The following is an 18,559-nucleotide window of genomic DNA, read 5'->3' as shown; positions in this document are numbered from 1 at the left end:
AAAACTTGACATATTAAGACCATTTTGGCCTGTAGCTCATCAATGGTATGATCTCTAGCTTTCAGCAAAAAAAACACACACACACAAAACCTTTTTTTTAAAATGGCTACTTTGAGGGGGGTTTATACCTCTGGAACACCACACTCAAATCACTCCAAATTTGAGTTACTAACCCTACTCTAGACTCTCCTGAGACACGTTATATGTCAAAGAAATCTAAATAAACATGTCCATTTTAGAGGTCTTAGGTCAACCTTTAAACAGATGCGATGCTGCGTCACTATAATGCACAATGGGGCCAAATTAAGGTTGCACAGACATCCTTAATTCTGACATTTCCCAACTTCTGAGTGCCTGACTTTGCAACCTTAATAATGTTTTTTAACATAGTTTTTTGTGTGTAATACGTATCCATGGTTAAAAAGGGCAGTTCCCCTCAATTATATCCAGAAGATAATTTAAAGATACCTTTTATTTTAACACAATAAAATAATAATAATAATACCTAACTCTTATATAGTGCTTTTCATCAGTAGATCTCAAAGTTCTTAATGAGGTAACAACCCTATATGCTGGACTAGATCAATTCCAACGCCAGCTCTGAGGTATTTAAAACAAACAAACAAACATCAAGGCCAAAGGATTGATAATATATTAAATTCAGTTAAGGCACTTAACCATCCCTACCCATCCTTAATGGACTGACAGAGATTATATCACATCTTATAGCTGAACTGGAATAGTTACCAAAGTGTCATGTTACTTAAGGCTGCATGATCAAGTCATGAAAAATTCTACCATTAGTATAACAGAAGAGGACAGAAGAACAGAGTTGATGTGAGAATTTTATCTTTTAATTTCCTTATCAATTTCTGACAGTGAAACAATGAAAACTGCAAGGGTCCACAGCTGCTTTTTCATCTTTGTTGGAAACTTTTCTCTTTGAAGGAATCTGGTCACAGATATTATGCCTTTGTTACTGTCATAAACAGATGGTTAAGGGTTAATGCTCTTTTACCTTTAAAGGGTTAAAAAGTTCACCTAGCCTAGCTAGCACCTGACCAGAGGGACCAATGGGGGAACAAGATGTTTCAAAAGGAAGGAGGGAAGTTTTTCCTCTGTTTAGAGTTTCAGTTTGAGCTGGAATGAAAAAGATCAAGGAACCAGCCTCTTATCAGAGTAGTAAGTTTTAGAAAGGAATAAATAGGTTTATGTTTATTCTTTGTAACCTGTCTTATGCAAATAGAGGTAGAATCAAATTGGGAATTTTTTTTGTGTGTAACTAAATTTGTGCCCAGGGGAACATCCTCTGTGTTTTGAATCTGTTGTCTGTGAGAGTAGCTGGTATGCTAACCTCTCCCAGAGGGTTTTCTTTTACCTTTCTTTTCTTTAATTAAAAGCCTTTCTCTTAATACCTGATTGATTTTTCCTTGTTTTTAGATCCAAGGGGATTGGATCTGGACTGACCAGGGATTGGTGGGAGAAAGGAGGGGGGATGGTTAATTTCTCCTTGTTTTAAGATCCAAGAGATTGGATCTGGACTCATCAGGGAATTGGTGAAGGAGTCTCTCAAGGCTACCTAGGGAGGGGAAGGTTTTGTGGGGACAGGAGGTGATCCAGACACTGAAATCCTGGATGGTGGCAGTGGTACCAGATCTAAGCTAATAATTAAGCTTAGAAGTGTTCATGCAGGTCCCCACATCTGTACCCTAAAGTTCAGAGTGGGGAAGGAACCTTGACGGTTACTTCCAAACTGGATTGCTGTAATGTGCCCTACTTAAGACTACTTTTTAAGACCATTCAGCAGTTGCCGCTAGTGCAGATTAGCCTGGTCCTAACTCCTTTTAACTGTGACTGGTGGACAGTAATTCCTATGCTCCATACTTTGCACTGGCTTCCTATACATTTCAGGTATGATTCAAGGTGCCTGTTACCCTCTCAAAGGCCTTGAAAGATCTGAGAATTGACTCTCTCTGACTGTGTCCACACTTCAATTGTTCTTTAAGGGTGATATTTTTCAAAGAGGTAAGCACTGGCCTAGCTCTGTTCTCATTGAAATCAATGGAAGTTTAACTATTAACTTCAATGGGAAGAGAGTTAGGAAAACACTGATTGCTTTTCAAAATCTTACCCTAATCTCCCAGTATTGCTGCACTGCTGGGGTAGCTCCACTATGTTTTTCCCATGCACCAATATATCATTTGTGCTCAACCAGAATCTCTTGCTGATGTCCCCAGGACTGAACTCCACAGGTAGCAGAACATTGTCAGTGAAGCATACAGGCTCTGAAATTGCTACCCATTGTGTTCTGGAGCACAAACTAGTGATTTTTAGGAAGTGGTGCAATCCATATTTATCACCACTGGCTTAGTTAAACGACATTTATCCCCTCAATGAAGGTATATATATCAGTTTAGATCAGCTGAGGGTCTGGTCCAAGGACTGTGCCAATAGTGTGATTTGTGCAGATTGTTGGCAACAGTTGTTCTTTTTAATGTTTGTAATGTACTTATAATAAATGGAAATATACCAATCTCCTAGAACTGGAAGGGACCTTGAAAGGTCATCAAGTCCAGCCCTCTGCCTTCACTAGCAGGACCAATTTTTGCCTGAGATTCCCTAAGTAGCCCTCTCAAGGATTGAACTCACAACCCCTGGTTTAGCAGGCTAATGCGCAAACCACTGAGCTATCCTTCCCCCACACAACTTATACAACACAATGATATAAATAAATAAAATAAATTAAAACTACCAAGTATAACCACTGTGCAGCCAGGCAATATACTAGTTATATAAATTTATTCACAGCAGCCATGGTTGTTACACAGAAGCAACAAATCTAAGTTAATAAATAATCACACACACAAAGATATATTGAAAGAACATAAAGTTTGCAAAATCAAGAACTCAAAAATAGGAAATGATAGAATTAAGGTTGCCCATACAACCTTAATTGAACCTCCTTGTGTGTATGCGTTATAATACCATCTTTAATTATGTGATCACATACTATTTTTTCTACTAGGAGTTGTAATTGCAGGGAAAATCCTGCTGAAGGGCCCTGGGCTACAGCATGCTCACTGAAGATGGAGTCTTCGGATTTGTGTTCACAGCAACAATTAATTAGAACGAGAACTAGGGGTTCTCACAACAAATTTTTGGTGGCCTCAGAGTGTGGCCACCAACTCTTGCTGGTGGCCATGTTGTCAAACCAGTCTTTCTCCTTGCCTCCCCAGGCCCTTTAGTGAGAGGGTGTGCCAGGGAAGGTAGGTCAGGAATTCACTGGCTACCTGCAGAGTCCCAGACTCCCCGTGCTTTGACTGGGCAGGAATAGGGGAGCTGCCCAGGGAGCTCTGAGTGACTGAACATTGCAGCTACCTCCACTGACAAGAGCTGCCTTCAGCACCGCACACATCAGTGCCATGTGTCTTTAGAGGCGCTGCTCGGAGTCCCTCCGAAGGCTGCGTGGTGCAAGGCACTGATCCCTGCTGGCAGTGCCAGCATAAACACGAACACGGCACATCTTGCTGCCTTGGGTAACAGCTATTCAAGAGCAACAGCTGGGTGCTACAGGGACAAGCCGCTGCTTCCCCCACACTGAATCTCTGCCCATGATTTGGAGGCTGTCATGGCCACTAAAAATCCATTGGTGGCCTCATGTGGCCACGGTGCCACGTTTGAGAAACACTGCATCTGCACTTGAGCTAGCCTAGCTTGATGGAGAGCGACCACACTTCAAACAACACTGGAGTTACACAGAGTGATTTGAATGGTAACACAGAGTTGGATTAGCAGCACAGAGTGATTAAACTAGCTATTGGTGAGCTGTTTTAACTCAAGCTGTTGCACCCTCACTGCATTATTAGATCAAACATCAGCATCACTCCATCTTAATTCAAACCATTCCCTTGGGCATGTCTACACTGCACAGTAAACCTCTCCTCTATGGGACCCATGCCTGCAGGACCATTGTTTCCAAGCTCATGCTCGTGTGTCCACAGTGCACTGCTGCAAGAGTCTCATACCCATGCCAACATGTCCACACTGCACTACACAGACACAAGTCAGACATGGTTGGTTCTGGGGGTATATCCCAGGGTTCTTAGTGCCCTTGCTTGGGAGCATGGCAGGAACATTCAAATCAATAAAGCCATTCTCTGAAGAATTCAATTGCTACTGCTGCAATTGCAGTGTATTGCAACTTAGATAATTTATTTGCCCCAGGAAGTACTTGTATAATATCAATTTCAGTCTTTTAGTTTGTTGCACAATTAACTTCAAGACTGTGTAAACAGAAGCATAGATGACAAGAGAGAAAATTTCTCAAGGAATTAGATGTTCATTCTAGTTTTAATCCTTCACACATACCCTGTGGTAGAATTGCTGGTACTAGAATTTCTTCTGTTTGTACTTTCTTCTTTGAAGGGATAGTGGGAGAAGCTGGATGTGCCTAAAGGAACAAAAATATGGATCAAATAAACACAGACAGGTGTAGCCAGGTTAGGCTTGCTACTTGTGAACACTGAGGCCCAGATCCATAAAGAGATTAAGCTCGGAGTTGCAAAACTTAACTTTTAGGCAGACAGAGAATCACTGGAAGAACACTGGGATCCACAAAGCCTAAATCAGTTGCCTGGGCTCCCTATACAATGAATTGGGAGCGACAGGCACCTTAGAATGAGATCCACAGAAGCCAGCATGCTAGGCAGGGAGCTGCCTAGGCTAGCAAGTGAGAGATGATGATGACAGGGGTGTCCTCAACTCTGTCTCTCTCATGAAACTAGGTGCCTAAATCCAAGCCAGAGAGAGAAAGTGAGAAGGACTCTATAGCCCAGTGGTTAGGGCACCCCCTGGTAAATAGGCAACCCAGAATCCAGTCCCCCAGCTGCAATGATTTTTTAATTACTTACCTAAAGTGGAACAACAACAACAGAAAAGATTGAGGGAACCACCCCCACAAGTTGACCCTCACATGTGTTTGGCCATTTTCCTCTCCTGAGACAGAATTCTACAATTCTCCCACTCAGACCAGGCTCTGGGCTACATACCCTCTGTATCAATGGTTCTTACCCAGAAAGTCTGACTGAATCATAGATTCATAGACTTTAAGTGCCCCTCTTTCCCCTTTCCCCTTCTTCCTCCCTATTGACTCTTTCCTCTCCTCTTTCTTCCCTCCCCTGCTTTCACACTGCCTGTCTCTGTCTTGACTGTGTTATCTCCCCCTTAGTTGTAAAGTATTGATTTGTTTTTATGGTTTAATATTAATGTTAAAATGTTTTTTTTGTGTTTACATGTTAACACTTTGATGTATGTTACAGATGACAACTGACTTTATAGTACAACCTCAGTGTTATGGACACCTTAGGAATGTAAACTCTGAAATGTTCCGTAACTCTGAACGAGACGTTATGGATTTCAGCCATCAGGGTTTTGGACTGCAGCCACAGGGTGGGGGTGGAGGGCTCTGAGTAGGGGTTGGGGTTTCTGACCCTCAGGGTGCCAAGGTTCCAGGTGGGGAGGCTCAGGGCTTCTGTCCTGTGTGAGCTTTAGACCTGGGGGAGCGCTGGGGCTTAGGGTTTCAGCCCCGCAGCTCCGCTCATGGTTTCAGCCTTGGAGGGAGTTCCGGGGCTCCCCATGGCTCTGCTCCCAGTTTCACACTACCTTTTCCCCCAAGTCCCAATCCCCAGCCTGCCTCTTTCCATCCCCGGTCCACCTCAGGCCCCGCTCCCACTCCACTCCTTCCCACAAGCTCCCACCCCATCTCTTCTCACCCCCGCTCCTCCCCCACCCTGCCTCTTTCTCATTCAGTTCCGCCCCCTGCTCAGACTGCACCCCATCCCCTCCTTCCCAATGCCTCCTGCATGGTGCAGAACTCCTGATCATGGCAGGCGGGAGGTGCTGGGAGGGATAGGGAGGAGTAGATCAGTGGGGAGGAGGCACTGGGGTGGGGAAGGGAGGAGCTGACTGCCAGTGTGTACTAAGCACCCACTAATTTTTTTCTGTGGGTGCTCCAACCCTGAGGCAGTACAGAGGCAGTACAATATTTCCTGTATTTTTCCTCTGCTGTTTCCTGATTGATTACTGGTTCCACATGGTATCCAGTTGACTGGTAAGTCCGTAACTCTGGTGTTTGTATCTTTGAGGTTCCTACTGTATACTTATCTTATTTTTCATATTGTAATGTTTGTAAAGTAAAAAATAACAAAAATCTTAATGAAAAAAGAAAGACCCCAGCCTCGTTCTGCAAAATGGTTGAATCATCTTTGCTGACATTTTCCAAAAATTCAGTCTGAGGCAGACCCCTAAACATGGGAATTTCAACCCGATGGTAGTTTGGCATAGTCAAAAGCAACTAAAAACCAGGATCTTATAATGGAGTGTTGGAAAATGTTAACTAAAGACATTGCTATGTGACCCACCAATAATTAGCAGACACTTTCTAAATTCATTTTCAGGTGCACATTGCTTTCTCGGTAAAAACCAGTATTATGGGGCTTAAATTTCTTCTGGTTTTGGTGGCTTTTTTTTGCAGCCCAGAGGTGAATTTTTTTTTCTGTTATGAACAAAGATATTTGGCAATTCTGACTTCTCCAAGTTGGGAAAAGAGAGGAGTGGGAATGGAGATAAGAAAGTTTCATGCTTTAAGATATTATTATCAAATTTTCCATAAAACTCAAAATCACCATTTTAAAATATTAATTTTGGCACCTCTTCAGGTTTGCCTGTGTTTTAAAAAAATTAGTTGAAAAATAAACAAATTAGAAATGATTTAAATTAGGTTCCCTTTTCCTAACTGAGGGAGTTAGAACATCAAATGGATGAAGGGTTGTCCAGAGACCCATGGACACAAGCTACACTGTAGTTGGCTAACATATCTGACAATTGAGAAAATGCAACTTCCTTTATCTCAATGATGTTTACGCACTGATATATATCAAAGCAGACATGTAAAATAAGTTTTATTACTAAGTGTTTAATTTTTCACTTTATCAAAGACTTTCAAGTATGCAATAAATGCTTAGGCTAAAATTTTCAAAGATTCTTGGTTCCTCAATTTTTGAAAGGCTAACATTCAAAAGTAGCGGACATTTTTGAATATTTATATCTTACTTTGTAAATGAACTGATCTGGCAAGTTACTTCACGCAAGATGACCTCTGGGCATGCAGAATCCCTGTGATGGGGTGCATGCACTCCGCACTGGATGGGGAAGGTTAATTCCTCGCTGTGGGCTGAGCAAGCCATGCCCCCACTGGACATGCTCCAGGTGCAGCACTAGTATAAAAGGGAGCAGCCCAGCTCAGCCTGGGCTGACAGCTGAGGAGGAATAACACTCCTTGCTGGCTTCAGCCCATGAGCAGCTGGACCCTCTTACTGCAGAAGATGGAGGCACTGAGACATGCGGACGCTCGAGAGGGATCAGCATTGCTAGGAACCCCATGCACTGAGAGATCCGGGGAGCTTGATGATGTTTTGACAGCAACTCCAGGAGACATGGTAGGAAGTGGCCTGATTCTCAAGCTGGTGGTGGTTTTTTATTTTGTTTTGGGTTTGTTTGTTTTCAATTCTGAGGACTTAGCACTTAAGATAAAGGGCCAGATTCTCATTTACACAAGGTCACATAAGTAGTAAATGGCTTAGGTTTGATTTTTTTGAGTAGAGTAGTTAGAACATGCAGTTTCATTTAAATTAGTACCTAATTACTGCGCATAACCATGACCTATTGCAAAGCGTCCCTTCATAAGTTGCAGAAGGCCATACCTGACTGTTCTTTGTTATTACAGGGACATTAATAAAGTTGGTGTTTTCCAAGTAGTGCTGATGTTGTCTTTTCCAGTCCAGACAGTCATACATCAAACAAGCAATGCTTTCAAATAGCACAGTTCCAAATGCAAGCTATGAGAACAGAGGAACAGATATGATGGATCAAGTTTATATACAAAACAGCACAGTGGAACTCAACAACCAATTAGCAACTCTCTAAGCAACAAACCTACCATCCTTTTAAAATGTTTTCCCTTATTAATTCAAAATGCTAATTTGTAATGTCAGTCTAAGAAAACAGGGCTTCTTGTTAGGGGTGATGAGGGTGAAGAATTTTTTCAAAATCTCCCTTATCTTTCCTTTTTATTCTCCCAACTATCACATAGTCCAGGGGTAGGCAACCTATGGCACATGTGCCGAAGGCAGCACGCGAGCTGATTTTCAGTGGCACTCACACTGCCCGGATCCTGGCCACTGGTCCGGAGGGCTCTGCATTTTAATTTAATTTTAAATGAAGCTTCTTAAACATTTTGAAACCTTATTAACTTTACATACAACAATAGTTTAGTTATATATTATAGACTTTTAGAAAGAGACCTTCTAAAAACATTAAAATGTATTTCCGGCACACAAAACCTGAAATCAGAGTGAATAAATGAAGACTCGGCACAGCACTTCTGAAAGGTTGCTGACCCCTGTCATAGTCTGTAACATATTGAATGGTCTATATGTGTAACACTGCATATAGTGGCTGGAGTTCTACAGAAGATTAAAATGGTACTAATAATGTCAGTTAAAGACGATTCTTCTTTAGATATATGGCATGTGTCTATAGGCAAAATGCACAAAAGTAAGAAGGGAATGCCTAATTCCTAGTCCTAGTTAGGTTCCCAGGGTTTCCATATAACGCTGGGGAGAATCAGATACCCGAGGAAGGATCCTCAGAAGTGAGCAAGCTAAATGGGGACCTAAGGCAGATAGAAGTGAAATGTAGAGGAATGGTGCAGGACTTAGACCTAGAACCTCAAAGGTGTTTAGGCATTTAACTACCATTCATCTAGGCCTCTAGGCACCTGACTGACAGGGTGAATTGGGGTGCCTATCTCTGTTCAGGATTCTCAGTTGTGAATCATCTCCTGGAGTTAGGTGCCTAAGCCAGCTCAGCCATTTAGGCAGCCCATGCCCTAGCAGATGAAAAACCAGAAAAAATCCTCCCAATAGCCAGGGTACTCACCTCGGATGTGAGAGACCAGGATTCAAGACTCTTCTCTGCCTCTTTTTGGAGCCAGGACTTGAACAGCTCCAACAGGTCTCCCACATCCCATGTGAGGACCCTCACCACTGGGCTATATGCTATTCTTTGTAGAGCCCTTTTTCAATCTTTCCCCTCTGAGCTGTTCCATTTTTGTTCTGTTTATACAGTACTTAGCATTAGGTATTCTAGGCATTGCAGTATTAGAAATAATAAATATTCATTAGAACAGGCATTTGAAACTGGATTGCCTACATCCCAGGTGAGTGCCCTAACCACTGGGCTGTTGGGTATTCTGGATTCACGTTCACATATGTACCCATCCACTGTGTGCCATGCCCCATCCTGTAGGTGTGTTCTGAGGATGTCCATGGGATTGAACCCCAGGTGAGATAGATAGTGGGAATGTCTAATTTGACAATCCTGCTTAAGTGCTCTGAGAAGCTCATTAGCTGTGGGGAAGTGTCAAGACTTAGGTGGCTTTACACCTGCCTACTGGCAGAAATTGAGTCACTTGGGCAGCAACTGAGCTGTGAGAATGTCAGTGAAGCCTAAAGATGAATCAAGGCATCTAAGGAGGAATTTAGGTGCCTAAGTACCTTTTGTAGATTTAAGCTGATGTTCTTTTTTCATAACAGAAGGTACTGTATTCTCTCCCTCATATGAAATTTGCAGGTTTTAATTGGTGCAGCTGTAATTGCATGCAGCTGTATATTGCTACAAGTGACCACACTCCCTCCATCCAAGGAAGGCAGAACAAGTCTCCTTACAGAATTCAATGTCATTCCAGAGTACTTCTACTGTTTGCTGTCCTGGGGTCGGGGGTGGGAAGACCTCAAGACCTGAACTCTGATTCCATAGGGGGGGAGCAGTATGATGCCACTAGACCACATAAAGGCCAAAAGTACATTTGAATGAAGCTGTAAGTTGAAGGGTGGAAGCTTCTGATGTGTGTTTTGCTGTGGATTTTACAAAATACTGAATGATGTAGTAGAAAGAGTCAAACAACTGAGACAGGGTTTGCAATCACCATGAGACTGACATCACATGGGGCCAGATATCCAATTCCAATTTGAGGCCAACTCAAGCTTCACTTGGTATTAGCTGGCTTGGCCATATTCTTCTGTGTATGCTAGGTATCACAAAAATGATACAACAGATTTTTTTCTTGGGCAAAACAAAAATAGTCTCTTTTGGATGAAATTTTAATAGTTTTGTCTGTCAAGACAGTGTGTGTAAAGTCAAGTGACTTTAACGCTTTGAGATTCATCGGTCTTTCCTGTACTGGGTTTCCCTGTTCTGAATGGTATTAATGTATGAGTGTATGCTGTATGAATATAGTGTGAAAGGTAGATCTTTCTTTCCCTCCCAGAAAACTAGGATTAGAACAAATAGGCAAATGGGTGTATGTAAAAAGCTAATCTGAGTGGCTGCTGGGCTGCTGATGACTGGAACAGTCAGATTAGCTAAACCCTGCTGGAGTCATGGGTGCAACAGGTTAGCAAATAGGAACCAGAAACACAGGAGACGGGACCAAAAAAATGAAACTTGAGGAGAAAAGGGGCTAGTCAGAGAAGCTCTGGCTCAGAGCTGGCAAGTTAGTCTAATGTTATCTTTGGCTGAGAGCCTTATAAAGTTATTTCTGGTAACCTCTGATGTGTTCTGTTGATTTTGGTTCTTTTCCCCATACTGGGGAGAATGAATACATTCAGTTTTCTTTGCTCTGACTAGTTTGGTGCATCCGTTTTGTGTATAAGCTGAGTCAGCCACTTGGGTCAAAAATTTAAAAAAATTATTATAGTAATTATTATAACGATTTTACAAGGCTGTTCTAGGTTCCCAAACTTGAGATATGTTGAAGGAACCTGATTTTATGTAAGTGCTAAGCACACACTTTCTGAAACTCAGGGTTCTTTAAAGTGTCTCAAGTTAGACACCCAAAATCACCAATCACTTTTGATATGATTTGTTTTTATGACTGGATACTTCAAGATTAGTAAGGCAAGTCATTTTTGAATAACAGGAATTTTGAAAAGTTAGTGGTTTTTTATTTTTTAAGAAGTCTGAACTTCTTTTCTTTTTTCCAACCCAAAACATCTGTCAAAAATGGTTGATCTAGAAACCTCCTCATGTTTGTTTCTATTCTTCAACAGTGGTTACTAGGACACTGGAACATTTTAATTAAGGCTTGTTGGAATGTTTCGAACGTGCAAGCATTATAAACAAAATAAGAAATTCTACAGACATTACAAGCAACATGAACTGCCAATGTTTAACAAGACCAACAGCTAGGATAAGATGAGAGTTTCTAATATCAATTCCCCACCATGTCTCCTCCCAGCACACACATACTTTGTCAAAAACCTCACACCCTGTTTTCCGTCTAAAACTTGCCACCTGTACTTTTTGGGCATAGGAGGGTATTTTGGGAAAGTCTGATATTTGTGGCAAGGCACATTTTCAAAATATGCAAACCTGAATAAAGGTAATTTACTTGTATTATACGTCAATCTCTGTTCTTTCAGATAGCACGTCTGGCAGTCCTTCATTTGAGTCCTCCCCATGCATGTCCTGGAGGCAGTTCAGAGCTGTATTTAACCTCAGTAAAGGATTTCCAGAGGGAATCCACCAAAATAGACTTACTGCATCCGTTCACTGTATACTATGATATGGTCCTATGTTCTTTGGTATCCCTTCTATATGTATTTCTTTAAAGCACTACAACCCCTGCCCTCCCCCCCACACTTCTTTAGAGTCTACACTGGTTTCTGAGAAATTTAGAAATGTAAATTGAGACTTTCAATCTACTCAAAGAACTATAGTACACATAACTTTTCTCTCCCTTTTCAGTACTGACAGTAAAGATACTTACTGTTGGAATATTCATAAGCAACAGATCCATAAAAGAGATGAGAATGAGAGGATTTTAACTGAATGACTGAAGAACTGCTCTCCCAAAATGAACATCGAATCTGAAGGTCAGCTGAAGAAAGTAATGCCATGTGGCTGAACTTCAAGTAGCAGTTCTATATGTTTCCACAAATGAGGCATTTTCAAGGTATGCCTTAGAAGCCACCGCAAATGCAATCTGATCCCTTCAGTTTTGAGGGACTTGCTAGTTCACTGATTGTTTATATGCAGAACTTAACCCACTAATATAAGCGTTGGGAGGAAACAGTCTGTCCCCTAACTCTATTACTATAAACCATAAATAAACTGGAAGAAATTATGGAATGTGTTATGGTAGTTGTGACGCTGTACCCCATAATGCTTTATGGGAATATGACTATTCATCCTATTTGTACACATATATCATTTTTGTACTTGAAGTTTAGAATATTGGCAGTATATTTGCTTGATTTCTAAGTAAGCTTTGTAAGGCATTTGGTCAGCTTCTTTAGAAAGGAATTTGCAAAGTTAAGTGCCCAATCAGGAAGCACTTAAGGAACAATGGAGGAACAATGGATCTTGGAATGCTCCAATCCACATAAGAAGTCTACTTGAGGTTGTTCAAGGTAGCATGTGAACCATGGCTGCAACCTGTAGTTCTGAGTCATGCATGGACATGTGACTTGCCTATGTGACTCCAAAATTCCACCTTGGAACTGGACTTTGCATAGGGGAGGGGAGGGCGTCTCCACCCATGAGAGAAAGTCTATTTAAATGCCAGGAGACCCCTCCATTTGTTTTTTTTCAGCTGGCTAAAGAGAGAGCCTCTCCACCCCCAAGGATACCTGAAAGTAACTGGAACAAAGGACTACAGAGGGTATGAGTGATTGATGGACCCAGACTAGCAGGAGACTAGTCTGTAAAAGGAAGCTTACTGGGTGAGATTTTATTTGTATTCAGTTTCTTAGACATAGATTTGCATGTTCTATTTTATTTTACTTGGTAATTCACTTTGTTCTGTCTGTTACTACTTGGAACTACTTAAATCTTACTTTCTGTATTTAATAAAATCACTTTTTACTTATTTAACCCAGATTATGTATTAATATCTGTGGTGTGTGTGTGTGGGGGGGGAAACAGCTGTGCATATCTCTCTATCAGTGTTAAAGAGGGTGAACAATTCATGAGTTTACTTTGTATAAGCGTTATACAGATTTATTTGGGTTTAGATCCCACTGGGAGTTGGGCATCTGAGTGTTAAACACAAGAACACTTCTGTAACTGCTTTCAGTTAAGTCTGCAGCTTTGGGGCAAGTAATTCAGACCCTGGGTCTTTGCTGGAGCAGACGGGCATGCCTGGCTCAGCAAGACAGGGTGCTGGGATCCTGAACTGGCAGGGAAAGCAGGGGCAGAAGTAGTCTTGGCACATCAGTTAGCAGTCCCCAACGGGGTTTCTGTGATCCAACCCGTCACAGTAGTTTAGGATTTTTTCCCCTCATCTAATGTGAACAGGGAGACACTGGATCCCTTGCTATGGTAAAGATCTGGAGTAGGAACACCTAGAGCCTGCTTGGGCTTTCTCTGCTACTTCCTGGTCACACTGATCCTTGCTAGAAGGAGTGGGGTACAAAACCACTTTTCAGTAGAGGGCTGTCCTTCCTTTTTTTGTATTGCAGCTATGCTGAATTCTGCTGCATTTGAAGCAGTACTGTGAGGAGGGAGATCCTCCATGGGGTACCAGATTGAGTGACCTTGTTGAACAGAGCCAATGATGCTCTGAGAGGAAATGGAAGAGAAGAAAAAAAGCTCAAATGGGAGGATGAGCTGAGGATACAGGCAGAAAGGAAATCTTAGAAAAGAAGAACAGAAAAATCAGATGAATGGACTTTAAGGTGGATAGAAAGTTGGCTAGATTGTCGGGCTCAGCGGGTAGTGATTAATGGCTTGATGTCGATCCTGGGGCCGGTTTTGTTCAACATCTTTACTAATGATCTGGATGATGAGATTAATTGCACCCCCAGCAAGTTCGCAGATAACACTAAACTTGAGGGAGAGGTAGATATGCTGGAGTCTAAGGATAGGATCCAGAGTAACCTAGACAAACTGAAGGATTGGGTGAAAAGAAATCTGATGAGGCTCAACAAGGACAAATGCAGAGTTCTGCACTTAGGAAGGAAGAATCCTATGCACCACTACAGGCTGGGGACCGACTGGCTAAGCAGCAGTTCTGCAGGAAAGGACCTGAAGATTACAGTAGACAAGAAGCTGGATATGAGTCCAGTGTGGATATGAGCAGTGTGCCCTTATTGTCAAGAAGGCCAATGGCATATTGGGTTGTATTAGTAGCAGCATTGCCAGCAGATTGAGGGAAGTGATTATTCCCCTCTATTTGGCACTGGTGAGGCCACACCTAGAGTACTGTGTCCAGTTTTGGTACCCCCACTACAGAAGGGGTGTGGACAAATTGGAGAGAGCCCAGCAGAGGGCAACAAAAATAATTAGGGGGCTGGGGCACATGACTTACAAGTTGAGGCTCAGGGAGCTGGGATTATTTAGTCTGCAGAAGAGAAGAGTGAGGCGGCATTTATTAGCAGCCTTCAGTTACCTGAAGGGGAGTTCCAAAGGGGAAGGAGGTAGGCTGTTCTCAGTGGTGGCAAATGACAGAACAAGAAGCAATGGTCTCAAGTTGCAGTGGGGGAGGTCTAGGTTGGATATTTAGTTGAGGATTGGTCCTGATTTGAGCAGGGGGTTGGACTAGATGACCTCCTGAGGTCCCTTGCAAACCTGATATTCTATGATTCTCTGAAAAAGAGAATTTAATCTGCAGAAGAATAAAGACAAAAAATGTAGGGGAAGAGTTCTGAGCTGGGGCACCTCTGTGGATTAAAGAAGTGCTGGTTGGCTTCTACTGGGTGATTGGTCTTTAAGAAAGAGGGTTGGTGGCCATAATTGTGTACTGCATTTAAAGCATACTTTGGGGCTGACCCCCCCAGAGGCAATGCGGGATGTGCATTAGAACATCATATCTCAACAATGGCTTGCACAGAAATTCCACATTTGTTTTATTATTCCTTTATTTTCATTTGCCCTCAATGAGATCTAGGACACAGATCTACTGTTAAAGAGCTGGCAATATAATTTTGGAGTTACTCAATACTGATGTTTGAACCTCTAATGAGGAGTGTGTGGAAGCTATGAATTTGTTTACTATTAGACTTCAAAGAGATCACAAACTCTGCAACCATGGCTCACGGTTTAGAAACTCACTATCTAAAACACTGGTTCAAAGAACATAGAAGCCCTATAGATACACCCAGCAAGTTTATACGGCGTGGAAAATAAATGGCTTTCATTCAAGGAGATAAAAATCTCCACAGGCATAGTTTGTATGCCCTGTAAACCAATCAGTCCAGTTCCAAGTTTTACAGACACACAGCTCAAATTCCCACCGTATTTAAATTGGTGTTAAATGCTATAAAAACTAGCAGCTCATTGTGAAAGAGGAAATTACTGACCATCATGTCACTATTAGTCCAATCTGGGGGAAAGATATTTTCCTTTACTATGTGATGAAGTCTGGCAACATCAAAGAGAGTTGATCCATGTTTCCCAGTGTTCAGAATTGGCTCCAAGTATTTCCAGAACATTTCCAAATCTTTGATGGCTTTAGCTTTCTTCCTTTTTTCAGCTTCTACAACTATAAATGCATCGTTATTAGATAAATTATAGTATATTTGTATCCCAACATCTCCCTTTTACATGGGAATAGTGAGTCTGAGACATATTTCTGGAATATTGACAAGGAAACATGAATTGCAGGTTGGTCTACTCTACCCAAAGTGTTCTTCAAAAAATTCCCATTCTTAAACAAATTCCCAGAAAAATATCTGAGGTCAAGCCCAACTTAAGGTTGTAAATACAAAACAAAAATGTAAGGAGGTAAAAACTTCATAGGACGTTGCACTTGAAGAAACAACAAATAAATGCCTGAAATCCAAAATCTAAGGTTATACTTATCAAAATGCCTTGGGCCTAAACTAGCAACTGTTCTTTAAATGTGAGGTAGATAAGTGTTGTTATCTACATTTTATAGATGTTGAAACTAAGACACAAAGAGAGATTAAAGTACATTTCATCAATGAAAGTAGAAACGTCAGTGCAGGTTTCCATGTTTATTGTATTGTAAAGATCAAATTTCAAATGTACCTGGATAATGAGAAAAAAAATGTTTTTTCTAAATGCCAGCCCTGCAACCTCAGTCTGGGATCATGGCCTGATTGTTGGAGTTGCTGAGAATCTGCAGCTGCAAATGCTTTGGAGTTCTGGATGCTCAGCACCTCTAAAAATCAGGACTGGGGCTAAATTTATCCCTGGTATAACTCCAGTGATCCAGAGGCATCTAAAGTTGATAACCCCAAAAATACGGTAGTGGACTGTTCTGAAATGTTTGGTCTATTACCTTTCCCAAGGCCACACAAGGATTCTGTGGCAGCCATGAAGAGAACCCTGGACTATCCTTCCTCAACTAAGGCACCTCCATCTACTGATGTTGCTCAAGGGTTGTTATCAAAGCAATGTGAATTGGAAAATTATATCTGAGTATCAGGTACAGATGTTTATATGTTGAATATGATACAATGCAGTGGGAGTATGTCAAACCAACCCGATAGCTTTCGTTGACAGGGTAACAAGCTTTGGGGACGGGGGAAGTGGTAGATGTGGTATATCTTGACTTTAGTAAAGCTTTTGATACTGTCTCGCGTGACCTTCTCATAAACAAATTAGGGAAATGCAACCTACATGGAGCTACTATAAGGTGGGTACAAAACTGGTTGGAAAACTGTTCCCAGAGAGTAGTTATCAGTGGTTCACAGTCATGCTGGAAGGACATACAAATATACTGACAATTCATGGCACTTTAATTCTGTTGAATGAATCCAGTTACAGGATTTATTCTTTGATTTCACCAATTGATTCTTTGACTTCATCAGTCTTAAAGAGCTTGAGATGCATCTTCAGTTCCTGCAGCTGATAAATGTTTTAAGAGGCTTGACAGACAATTTATTCAAAATCTGGAGTCCTTTCATTGAAATTTTTGATGTATAAGTTTCATTTATACTAATACTGTATCAATTTTTCCAAAGTGACAGGTGGGCTAGATGCCACTAATTAATTATTCTTCAATGTAAGATCTAGAAAACTGGGAAAAGAAGGGAGTGAGGAAGAATATTAAGAGGAGAAAAATATTGTTGAATCTCTTCTTCTGTAAATATTGGACAAGAAAATTTTCCATCTCCAATAGTTGTGATATCATAGTACATCTCATGGGGATTACAAGGCAAAGCAAGTACCAGCACTAGTGACAAGCATCAAAGAAGATAACTGGCTGACTCCTAAGTGGTAGCATACAAATATTCAGCTCATTTCCTCCTGTAGGCCTAGATATTTAAAACATTTTAAAAAGAGAACACAGGCACTCAGATAACACAATGCTAAGCATGGATAAGAATTTAAATAAAATTTTAAAAATAGAATATTTAGGATTTTATAAAGGATATTTGTCCTAGCACTAGCTTACCTTCAGGTGTAAGTAATGATTCTTCTTGCAGTTTAGCTGCTCCCAAGTATGTCTGCAATGGCTCGTAATTTTCAGAAGAAATCTTAATTACATTTGAGATACTGACCCCAAGCTCAGACAGTACAGGCAGTAACTGAGGGTTGTGGAAACCCCAAATTATGAAGTAATATTGGGCACCATCATCTGGTTCATCATCTGTTCAAAATATCGAAATCATCAGTCACATTACAAAAAGAGAGCAGATTAGAATAGATCATTTCAGCTGCTATATTAAAGTATATTGTAGCTCAATTGCATAGCAACAGCTATATTTAAGGTTGCACAAATATTTCTATTGTAACTCTTTTTGTTCTGATGCACGCCATTTTTTGAACTTTCATCTTTTAGACTGAAATTTTCCAACTGGTTTCTGTAGTAACCTGCATGGAACTTGTAGGAAGGAGCACAGCTTGCAGAAGTGAAGAATTTGGAGGAGGCACCAGGAAGCCAGTATGTTTGCACATGGCAAGAGTGCTAGCTACAGATGCAGCATCTTTGTAAATAGCTCTCTTAATAGAGAGCCAGTTTAGTTTCAAAAACATGGAGTGCTATCACGTTCTTACTGAGCATATGGTACATGAAAGTTATTGCCCAACAGTGAATTTTTTAGGTAACTATGTACAAAAATAGTTGAGCTGGTTTTGAGAGTGAGGGAAATGGAAAAGGAACATTTTCCACAACATAAAAAGTCTTTGACTTTGATTTAGCACCTAAGTGCATAAGGGTAAGAAGCTGAAATGTGGCAGGATGGGTCCTGTGGGAGGATAGGCACTTTTCAGTGTTCTGGTGAAAAATGGATTTTTGATTTGCCCAAGTTCTTTTGGTTTGTCAGTTATAGTTTGAACATGTGCAGGAGTGTGTTTTTACACAGTTAAAATGCTTTTTAATAATCTCCAAGTGTTCTAAATGAAAGAAGGCAGCAGTGCTCATACATGTATAGCAGAGTTTACTGCTCAGGAGAAAATGAAGTGAATATATGTACTGAATGAGGCAGAGCTTTCTAGACACCATCTTGATCCACTAGTAAACTGAAAAACA

General features: G+C 41.1%; 1 protein-coding gene across 4 annotated transcripts in view; it reads right to left on the bottom strand.

Annotated features, from left to right (window-relative positions):
- The window catches only part of SPAG17 (sperm associated antigen 17), a 301,346-nt gene that overhangs the window by 179,630 nt on the left and 103,157 nt on the right, over positions 1–18,559 (bottom strand). For all 4 annotated transcript variants that reach the window (XR_004372764.2, XM_032773620.2, XM_075071732.1 and 1 more), the window contains exons 6-9: positions 17,483–17,677; positions 15,420–15,601; positions 7,761–7,895; positions 4,369–4,450 (exon numbers count right to left, since the gene is read on the bottom strand). Coding sequence is in view for 3 of the 4 variants with exons in the window: in XM_032773620.2 (XP_032629511.1) it covers positions 4,369–4,450; positions 7,761–7,895; positions 15,420–15,601; positions 17,483–17,677 (594 nt within the window). In the remaining variant the exon portion in view is untranslated. The remainder of the gene's footprint in view (positions 1–4,368; positions 4,451–7,760; positions 7,896–15,419; positions 15,602–17,482; positions 17,678–18,559) is intronic.

Source organism: Chelonoidis abingdonii, chromosome 1 (assembly GCF_003597395.2).
Source record: "Chelonoidis abingdonii isolate Lonesome George chromosome 1, CheloAbing_2.0, whole genome shotgun sequence".
Taxonomy (NCBI): Eukaryota; Metazoa; Chordata; order Testudines; family Testudinidae; genus Chelonoidis; species Chelonoidis abingdonii.
Note: the sequence above shows the minus strand (reverse complement) of the source record. Positions and strands in the feature narration are given on the sequence as shown.